Source organism: Solanum lycopersicum, chromosome 2 (assembly GCF_036512215.1).
Source record: "Solanum lycopersicum chromosome 2, SLM_r2.1".
NCBI lineage: Eukaryota > Viridiplantae > Streptophyta > Magnoliopsida > Solanales > Solanaceae > Solanum > Solanum lycopersicum.
The window spans coordinates 52,345,546-52,356,127 of NC_090801.1; the positions used below are offsets into that span (position 1 = coordinate 52,345,546).

The window sequence follows — 10,582 nt, forward strand, 5'->3', positions numbered from 1 at the left end:
GATTTTTTTTAATCAAAATTCATATTTCTTTTACAAATAGAAAAATCTATCATTACTATCAAAGTTTTTTTTTTATATAAAAGAAAAAAGATTGAAAATTTAATCAACAAAAATAAAATACAATCGAATACACTAATATTTTAATTTTGGAAAAAATTTAAGGGTTATTATATATATATATATATATATATATATATATATATATATATATAATTTTATTTTTCTCCTTCTTCCTTTAATAACCATTTTAATAAAAATTAAAAAATAATAATAAAAAAATAAAAAATTTGCTTTTGTGTGTGTATGATTTTTACTTATTCTTATTTTAAATATATATATATATATATATATATATATATATATATATATATATATATATATATTATTACATATATAAAAAAAAATACTTTTTTGTGTGTATGATTTTTCCATTATTGTTGTTAAAAAATATATATTTTATTAAGCCTAGTTTGTCACTATCCTAATAGAGGGAAATATGAATCCATAGAGAGAGAGAGATAGAGAGAGAAAGAGAGAGAGACATACTAGCTTAAAGGTGGTTGGTTTGTGGTTAAACTGGCATCACATCCTTACAACACAAGATCGAAAGGGAAACAGAAAATGGCCCCTAGAGACGGAAATGAATCGGACAATGATGAGGAGATCCAAAACCAGATGACTTCACAAGAAACAGGGACAACAGAAGAGATAAGGGTGTTAAGACAACAAATGGCAGAGATGTACGAGGCTTGGATGAGTGGACAACCTCCACCATCTTCAATCCGAGACTATTTTAATACAAATATGTCTCACCCTATCCAGGTGTCGACAAGCGATCCGATATATCCTCCTGGATTCGACCCCTATGCTAACACATCCAATGTCGCTGGAACTTCTATGGCGCGCCCTTCGAATACGCCTGTAATAAGTAATCCACTCTTTGTGTCAACTGCCCCGACTGACAGCATCCCGCAGCCAACGATGGTGCCCAAATCCAACAGCGATCCTCCGCCCAAAGTTCGGCGTGAGCAGAGTTACACTCTTGAAGAGACCATTAAAATTCCAAGTTCTCATCCCCACATTCATCAATATAATTCCCCTGTTGAAATTGAGAGGATGGTCAAGAATGAGGAACATGAAGAAATGACTAAGAAAATGAAGAGTTTGGAACAGAGTATAAGAGATATGCAAGGACTAGGAGGCCACAAAGGCATCTCATTCAGTGACTTGTGTATGTTTCCTCACGTCCATTTACCTGCTGGTTTTAAGACTCCAAAGTTTGAAAAATATGATGGTCACGGAGACCCCATAGCTCATCTAAAGAGATATTGCAACCAATTGAGGGGTGCAGGGGGGCAAAGAAGAGTTACTTATGGCCTATTTTGGGGAAAGCTTAGTAGGGATTGCATCTGAATGGTTCATAGATCAGGATATCACCAACTGGCACACATGGGATGACTTGGCTCGATGTTTTGTACAGCAATTCCAATATAATATTGACATTGTCCCAGATCGCTCCTCGTTAGCTAACATGAAGAAGAAGACCACGGAAAATTTTCGTGAATATGCTATCAGATGGAGGGAACAAGCTGCTAGGGTTAAACCACCGATGAAGGAGTCAGAGATGATTGACGTTTTTCTCCAGGCGCAAGAACCTGATTACTTTCACTATCTGCTTTCTGCCGTAGGGAAAACATTCGCTGAAGTTATTAAGGTGGGGGAAATGGTGGAAAATGGCATCAAGTCTGGAAAGATTGTAAGTCAGGCTGCCCTAAAAGCCACAACACAAGTGCTTCAAAATGGTTCTGGAAATATTGGAGGGAAGAAGAGAAGGGAGGATGTGGCCACTATTGTATCAGCGCCTAGGACTCATGTTCTAGGTAATTCCCCACAACACTATTTTCCTTCCCAAGCTCCACAATATTCTATGCCATACACTCCATATCATGTTTTTAATACACAACCAATTGCACCTCCTTCTTATCCACAATGGCGTGCACCAACTCCACAAAATCATCCACCACCCCCTCAAGTTCATCAAAACACTGCTAGAATTCCTTTCCGTCCTAGACCACAATACAAAAAGGGAAATGACGTTAAAGGTGAGTTCACTCCTATTGGGGAGTCGTATGCTAGCTTGTTTCAAAAATTAAGGACGTTGAATGTTTTGAGTCCTATTGAGAGAAAGATGTCGAATCCTCCCCCGAGAAATTTGGATTATTCTCAACATTGCGCATATTGTTCTAATGCCCCAGGGCACAACATAGAGAGATGTTGGTATTTGAAAAGGGCCATTCAGGATTTGATCGATTCTAATCGAATTATAGTTGAAAGTCCGAGTGGACCCAACATCAATCAAAATCCATTGCCGAGGCATCCTGAAACAAACATGCTGGAAATGATGAAGGGTCATGAAGAGTTTGCATCTCCTTATAAGCCAATCCTTAGGGTTGGAAATGGCATTGAGAAGTCAGCAAATGTTGTTGATTTAACAAAAACGATGCCTTTAGGGGCGGAAGGTGTGTTAGAAAAGTTGAGTCCATCAAACACACCCATCTTAACTGTGAAAGGAGCCCTTGAAGATGTTTGGGCAAGTCCGAGTAAGGCAAAATCGTTTGTTCCAAAAGGGCCAAACAAGCCTATCTTGATCGTGCGAGGGGCCCATATTCCTCCGGTGATTATCAAGCCAGTATCCCAGCTCCCAATGACTAACCCCAAAGTTGTTCCTTGGAATTATGAGCCTACTGTCGTGACATACAAGGGAAAAGAAATTGATGAAGAAATTGATGAAATAGGAGGAATAACCCGTTCAGGGAGATGTTATGTCCCGGTGGAATTAAGGAAAACTAAAAATGACCAAATACAAATGAAGAGTCCGGTCACTGAAGGAGAGGCAGAGGAATTCCTAACGAAGATGAAATTATCAGACTACTCCGTGGTGGAACAATTAAGAAAGACTCCATCCCAAATCTCTTTGTTGTCTTTGCTAATACATTCTGATGAACATCGTAAGGCTGTAATGAAAATTTTGAATGAAGCACATGTTCCTAGTAAAGTTACAGTGAGTCAGTTAGAGAAGATTGCTGGGAGAATATTTGAGGTAAACCGCATCACCTTTTCGGATGATGAACTACCCAAAGAAGGCACAGGACATAACCAAGGCCTACATATCACTGTAAAGTGTGAGCTTTCATATGTCACTTGAGTTCTAATTGATGGAGGATCTGGAGCAAATATTTGTCCTTTATCAACTCTACAGAAATTGAATGTTTGTGCTGAAAGGGTCCAACCCAACAATGTATGTGTTAGAGCTTTTGATGGGTCAAAAACAGATGTTATTGGTGAGATAGAGCTCGTACTAACCATAGGGCCTGTGGATTTCGCTGTGAATTTTCAAGTGTTGGATATCAACGCGTCCTACAATCTATTGTTGGGGAGGCCATGGGTGCATAAGGCTGGAGCCGTCCCCTCAACGTTGCATCAAATGATTAAGTTTGAACACGACCGACAAGAGGTAATTGTTCATGGTGAGGGGGATTTGTCAATCCACAAAGACTCTTCCTTCCCTTTTATCAATGCGGATAATGAGAATGAGGCACTAGTTTATCAGGCTTCTGAGGTAGTGGTTATTGAGCATGTCCCCGAGGGGAGTGTCATTCCAAAACCAAATATGTCCATCGCGTCTGTAATGGTGGTGAACGAATTGATGAAACATGGGTTTGAGCCGGGTAAAGGCTTAGGAATCTGCTTGCAAGGAAGAGCTTATCCTGTGAGTCTACCAAAGAGCATCGGTACTTTTGGCTTAGGCTACCAACCTAGAGTCGAGGACAAAATGAATGCAAAGAAGCAGAAGAGAGATGTATGGTCACTTACCAAGCCTATACAACCAATCTACAAATCTTTCATCAAAGCCCGTAAAACAGAATCTTATCAATCATCTTTTCCAGAGCCAGTGATGAAAGTTAGCGAAGAAATGATCAACTATTTTCAAGATTTATTTGTCGAGGTTGATATGGTGGAACTCGGAGAAGGCACTAGCGACAAAGATGTGCAATTCATTGGTCCTGATGTCAATCTAAACAATTGGGAGGCCACCCCTCTCCCCGTTAAAGACGAGTCTTGGTAGTCTGTCTTGTTTTTTCTTTTATCATCCGATTCATTCAAGGATGGTAATTCGGATTTTATCTTGTTGTTTTATTTCAAACATTCTATTTCCCTTTTCAATAGGATGTAATTGCATCTTTATTTCAGTCTAATATATTTGTTCGTTTTCTTTTATACAGTTCTTTCTATGCCGATTCTAGTGATATGACATGCATGCAGAATTTTTCGCCAGATCTTAATATCCAATCTAATCTTCGACCTAATATTGAAATAATAAGTCAAGAAATTGAACATGATGAAGACAGAGTATTTGAAGAAGTAAGGAGGGATTTCAATCATTTTGAAAATAAGTCAAATCCAAACATGAGTGAAACTGAGACGATAAATCTGGGGGATCAGGAAATTATTAAAGAGACTAAGATAAGTGTACATGTTCAACATCAAAAGGACGATATAATCCAGGCCTTGTTTGATTACAAAGATGTTTTTGCGTCATCTTATGATGACATGCCTGGATTAAGCACGGACATGGTTGTTCACAAGTTGCCAATTGACCCTAATTTTCCTCCGATAAAGCAGAAGTTGAGAAAACTCAAAACCGACATGAGTGTAATAATTAAAGAGGAGATCACAAAACAACTTGAGGCCAAAGTCATTCAAGTCTCTCAATATCCTTCTTGGTTAGCCAATATCGTACCCGTCCCGAAGAAAGACGGCAAAGTTCGAATGTGTGTTGATTATCGTGATTTGAATAAGGCAAGTCCAAAAGATGATTTTCCTTTGCCTAACATCCATATTTTATTGGATAATTGTGCTAAACATGAGGTTGCATCTTTTGTGGATTGTTATGCGGGCTACCATCAGATTATTATGGATGATGAAGATGCAGAAAAAACATCTTTTATCACTCCATGGGGTACATATTGTTATCGTGTTATGCCTTTTGGATTAAAAAATGCAGGGGCAACTTATATGAGAGCAATGACAACCATGTTTCACGATATGATGCATAGAGAAATCGAAGTTTATGTAGATGATGTTATCATTAAATCTAAAAAACAGTCAAATCATGTGAAAGACTTAAGGAGATTCTTCGAAAGGCTCCGCAGGTATAATCTCAAGCTTAATCCTGCAAAATGTGTATTTGGAGTACCATCGGGGAAGCTTTTGGGGTTTATAGTCAGTCGAAAAGGTATCGAGTTGGATCCTTCAAAGATTAAAGCAATCCAAGAATTGCCACCTCCAAAGAACAAAACTGAGGTTATGAGCCTTCTAGGAAGGTTAAACTACATCAGCAGATTCATTGCTCAACTCACAACAACTTGTGAGCCTATCTTTAAGTTGTTGAAAAAGAATGCCACAGTCGAGTGGACCGAAGAATGTCGAGAAGCTTTTGAAAAAATTAAGAGTTACCTATCGAATCCCCCTGTGTTGGTTCCTCCCGAGCCGGGAAGACCTTTGATATTGTATATGTCAGTACTGGATAATTCTTTTGGTTGCGTACTGGGTCAGCATGATGACACTAGGAAGAAAGAGCGGGCCATTTATTACCTCAGCAAGAAGTTTACCGTTTACGAAGCAAAGTACACCCTTCTTGAAAGAACGTGTTGTGCCCTAACTTGGGTAGCACAGAAGTTGAAACATTATCTTTCATCTTACACTACTTATCTCATCTCTCGTATGGATCCGTTGAAATATATTTTTCAAAAGCCCATGCCCACAGGCAGGCTTGCGAAATGGCAAATATTGCTCACAGAGTTTGACATTATCTATATAACGCGGACCGCAATGAAAGCTCAAGCATTGGCAGATCATTTGGCAGAGAACCCTATTGATGAAGAATATGAACCACTTAAAACCTATTTTCCAGATGAAGAGATATCTTGTATCGACGAAGTTATTCACGATAACGATCAAGGTTGGAAGTTATTCTTTGATGGTGCCTCTAACAGGAAAGGAGTTGGAATAGGAGCTGTTCTTATGTCTGAATCAGGGGAATACTACCCCATATCTGCCCAACTTAGATTCTATTGTACTAATAATATGTCTGAGTACGAAGCGTGCATTTTGGGTCTGAGGTTAGCTGTTGACATGGGCATCCAAGAATTGTTAGTGTTAGGAGACTCAGACTTACTAGTTCATCAAATTCAAGGAGAATGGGAAACTCGAGACCCAAAGCTCATACCATATCAACATTGTTTACAAGGTCTTTGTCAACGATTCGTGTAGATAAAGTTTAGACACATTCCCAGAATGCACAATGAGATTGCAGATGCATTGGCCACTTTATCTTCGATGCTCCAACACCCTGATGGCGCCCATATCGACCCTTTATACATACAAATTCGTGATCAACATGCCTATTGCAACATGATTGAGGAGGAATTTGATGGTAAGCCTTGGTTTCATGATATCAAAACTTATCTTCAGTCTGGAGAATGTCCGTCAGATGTAACTGGTAATCAAAAAAAGACTATTCGACAACTAGCAAGGGGTTTTTTCTTAAGCGGAGGCATACTGTACAAGAAGACACCCGATTTAGGTCTTCTAAGGTGTGTAAATGCTCAAGAGGCTTCCACAATCATGATTGAAGTACACTCAGGAGTTTGTGGACCTCATATGAATGGATATGTTCTAGCCAAGAAGATACTTCGAGCAGGGTATTATTGGCTCACCATGGAGCGGGATTCCATACGATTTGTTCGTAAATGTCATGAATGTCAAATACATGGTGATTTAATACATTCTCCCCCTTCTGAGTTGCATGCAATGTCTGCTCCATGGCCTTTCGTGGCATGGGGAATAGATGTGATTGGACCGATAGAACCAAAAGCATCGAATGGTCACAGGTTCATCTTAGTGGCTATTGATTATTTTACAAAGTGGGTGGAAGCAGTAACTTTCAAGTCAGTGACCAAGAAGGTCGTGGTGGATTTCATCCATTTTAACATCATCTGTCGGTTTGGTATTCCAAAGGTGATTATAACTGACAACGCTGCAAATCTCAACAGCCACTTGATGCAAGAATTATGCCACCGATTTAAGATTGAGCATCGAAATTCGACTCCGTATCGCCCAAAGGCAAACGGGGCTGTAGAAGCTGCTAACAAAAATATAAAAAAGATACTTCGTAAGATGGTGCAAAGTTCTCGACAATGGCATGAAAAGTTGCCTTTCGCTTTGTTGGGTTATCGCACTACAGTCCGTACGTCAGTGGGCGCTACCCCATATTCACTAGTATATGGGACTGAGGCAGTTATACCTGCAGAGATTGAGATCCCGTCTTTACGAATCATTGTGGAGGCTGAAATTGACGATGATGAATGGATCAAAACTCGGTTAGAGCAATTAAGTTTGATTGATGAGAAGCGTCTGACATCAGTATGTCATGGACAATTATATCAGAGAAGAATGGCACGGGCATACAACAAAAAGGTGCGTCCCAGACATTTTGAAGAGGGTCAATTAGTGTTGAGACGCATTTTGCCACATCATGCTGAAACCAAAGGCAAATTTTCTCCAAATTGGAGAGGACCATTCGTTGTTAAAAGGGTATTACCCAATGGTGCTCTTTACTTAGCAGATATAGAAGGCAAAGTGACGGAAACGATCATCAATGCTGATGCTGTGAAAAGATATTACATATGATTGAGTTTCGACATTAGAAACCCTTACGTTTGGGCTTGATATTTCAAGGGTTGATTCAATGGGATCTCTTGGTTATGCTATGTCCTTGACAAAAAAAAAATTGCCTGAACTACGTTTGACCTGATTCTTGTTTCGGCAAGATACGTAGGCAGCCCTAATATTGGGTTCGGTTCAACCAAATACAAATCCAAAAATTCATATTGAAGTATACTGGGGCAAAAGTCGTTTGTTTATTTATTCGGTCTCTCATCTCACAGCTCAAAATCAACCCCATCATCTTAAGTCAAAAAAAAAAAAAAGTCTTTGCATCAGCCCTTGATATGTCGAGAATAAGTTGGTTAAAGGTAGGTAAAAATACTGAATGGGCACCATAAGACAAATGTGAGCAAAAAAAGAAATAAAAATGAGAGAGTCTTATTGGTGAAAACCCTAAGTGGACACCGTAAGGCGAAAAGGAGTTGAATATAAGAGAGTCTTATTGGTGAAAATCCTGACATGCACCCTAAGGCAGACGTGAGTTGGAGCAATTAACATGATTGAGTTTTAGCAGCAAAGACCTTCATTAATACCACAAATTCTATAAGGGTTCAGATTATTTATGGCTTCATTAAGTGTTGGGATTCCACATCAAGATTGAATAATCAATAATGGTTGATAAATAGATTGGATAGCCAAGTCTGGAAATCAATTCAAAGTGCATGGCATGATCAATAGATTCGGCTCCCACACTCAGATAAGTTTTTCTTTCTTCTTCTTACAAAAAAAAAAGAGTCTTCATCGAATCTTTTCTTTTATTCTCATATAGTTCGTAACTTAATTATACTTTTTTTTTGTCACTTTTTTGGTATGTATTTGAGTCGAGTCTTTGTCAAAAAACAAAACAAAAAAAAACTATGAAGGAATTTCAAGACTCGCTACCAAGTCTCTAATCGGTACTAGACAAAGCATCAGGCCACTGAGTTAATCTGTCTTTAAGTGTTGAATTCGAAAATTCTCTGATCCTATGAAGGCTAAACAATGAGTGTTATGAGATGAAGACATTGGATTTAGGTCGCAAAATAAGCAAATGTGGATGAAAGTACAATCAATCAGTAAGAAGTATTGAACGTTGGAAACAACCGATGCGTCATAAGTGATTGAGCCGCCTTTGTCGAAAGATGGAACTACAAACCAACCACCACCTTTTCAAACTCACAAATTTTCTTTGTTGAAGCAGGGACACAAGTTATTTCAAGATTAAGGATTCTAGGAACCTAGATCTTCAACCTAGTCTGCAGCGAGCGAAATGGAAACCCTACAATAAAGACTTGTGGAATATTATATGAAAGTTGGCTAACATATATCAAAATAGCAATTACTTGAATGTTGAAATATTTATTTATTATTATTATTATTATTTTTCTCCTTGAAGGAACTTCCAAATAATGAAGATAGCATTCACAATGTTTCGTTGGTATTATTAGTTTGTTGAAAACTTTGGTATTATTAGTTTGTTGAAAACTTTATTAGCAGGACCCTCCTGGATAATGGGACTTGCAGGACCCTCCTGGATAATGGGACTAGCAGGACCCTCCTGGATAATGGGACTACCAGGACCCTCCTGGATAATGGGAATAGCAGGACCCTCCTGGATAATGGGATTAGCAAGACCCTCCTGGATAATGGGACTAGCAGGACCCTCCTGGATAATGGGACTACCAGGACCCTCCTGGATAATGGGACTAGCAGGACCCTCCTGGATAATGGGAATAGCAGGACCCTCATGGATAATGGGACTAGCAGGACCCTCCTGGATAATGGGAATAGCAGGACCCTCCTGGATAATGGGACTAGCAGGACCCTCCTGGATAATGGGACTAGCAGGACCCTCCTGGATAATGGGATTAGATTACTTTCTCATAGGATTAACACTTCCTAGTCTAGATTTTTAGTTTTATTTTCTCCTGAAATAAACACTTCCTAGTCGAAGTTTATGTTTTATATTTATATTTGCTAATAACTCATAAAATTTTTCCACTGAAAACTGGGGCAAAAATTTTATTTATTGTTTGTGGTGGTTCTCAGGTTTTCTCAAGTGAGACCTGGATTTGAAATTCAAGAACAAAGTTTCAAATTTCTTAGAATAATCAATTCCATGATGGTTAGAATTAGCTTCTTCAATGCATGTAGCAGTCTGATTTCCACACATCTTTTGCTAGTCAACTTTTGATCAAGAAAACACGCATTCATTCAAGAGCATTTTTCAAGTCGTCATTTTGAAGAATGTCAAAAGTTCCGTCTAAGTGGCAAGTTCAGCCTCCATTCCAATTCTAAGTTCAGATATTCACTCAAAAATCAAGACGATATCTTAAAGTCAAAATTCAAGTGAAGATTCAAGAAAATCTGCGTGGATGGAAGTTTGTACATTTGTTTTTCTTTTGACTAATAGTTTTCAATTTATATGTAAGGATAAGAGCCGCGATCTGGAGCCTCGATAGAACCTCACTTAACTTCCAACTCCTCACTTTATCTCCTCGAACTACAAGTGGCCTGATTCCCTATCACCCGGGATATGTAGGATGTCCAAACAAGGATTCGGGTCACACAAATTTTAGTTTTTAAAACAAGAGTTCGGTCAAAACTTGTCACTTTGTCTACTTCTTTGTCTGAAAAACTCTTCGTGTTTCCAGTCAAAGAGGGGCAAACTGTAGACACGTAATTTTTGACCGAATTTAATTTTAACACTAATATTTAAAGCATAAATAATTTTATCAATCTAAATTAAATATATTTTGACCTTTTATTATTTTCATTAATTTTATTTAAAAGATATAAAAATAAACAACATAAA

The 10,582-nt window shown here is 38.4% G+C and overlaps 1 protein-coding gene across 1 annotated transcript; it reads left to right on the forward strand.

Moving 5' to 3' along the window:
- Positions 1 to 1,354: 1,354 nt before the first annotated feature.
- On the forward strand, positions 1,355 to 8,436 carry LOC138341746 (uncharacterized). The gene is given in 5 exon segments (XM_069293417.1): positions 1,355 to 3,143; positions 3,333 to 4,122; positions 4,284 to 6,761; positions 6,863 to 6,899; positions 6,901 to 8,436. Coding segments are annotated over 5 exon segments (5,928 nt in total). The 5' UTR covers positions 1,355 to 1,372; the 3' UTR covers positions 7,753 to 8,436.
- The last annotated feature ends 2,146 nt before the right edge of the window (positions 8,437 to 10,582 follow it).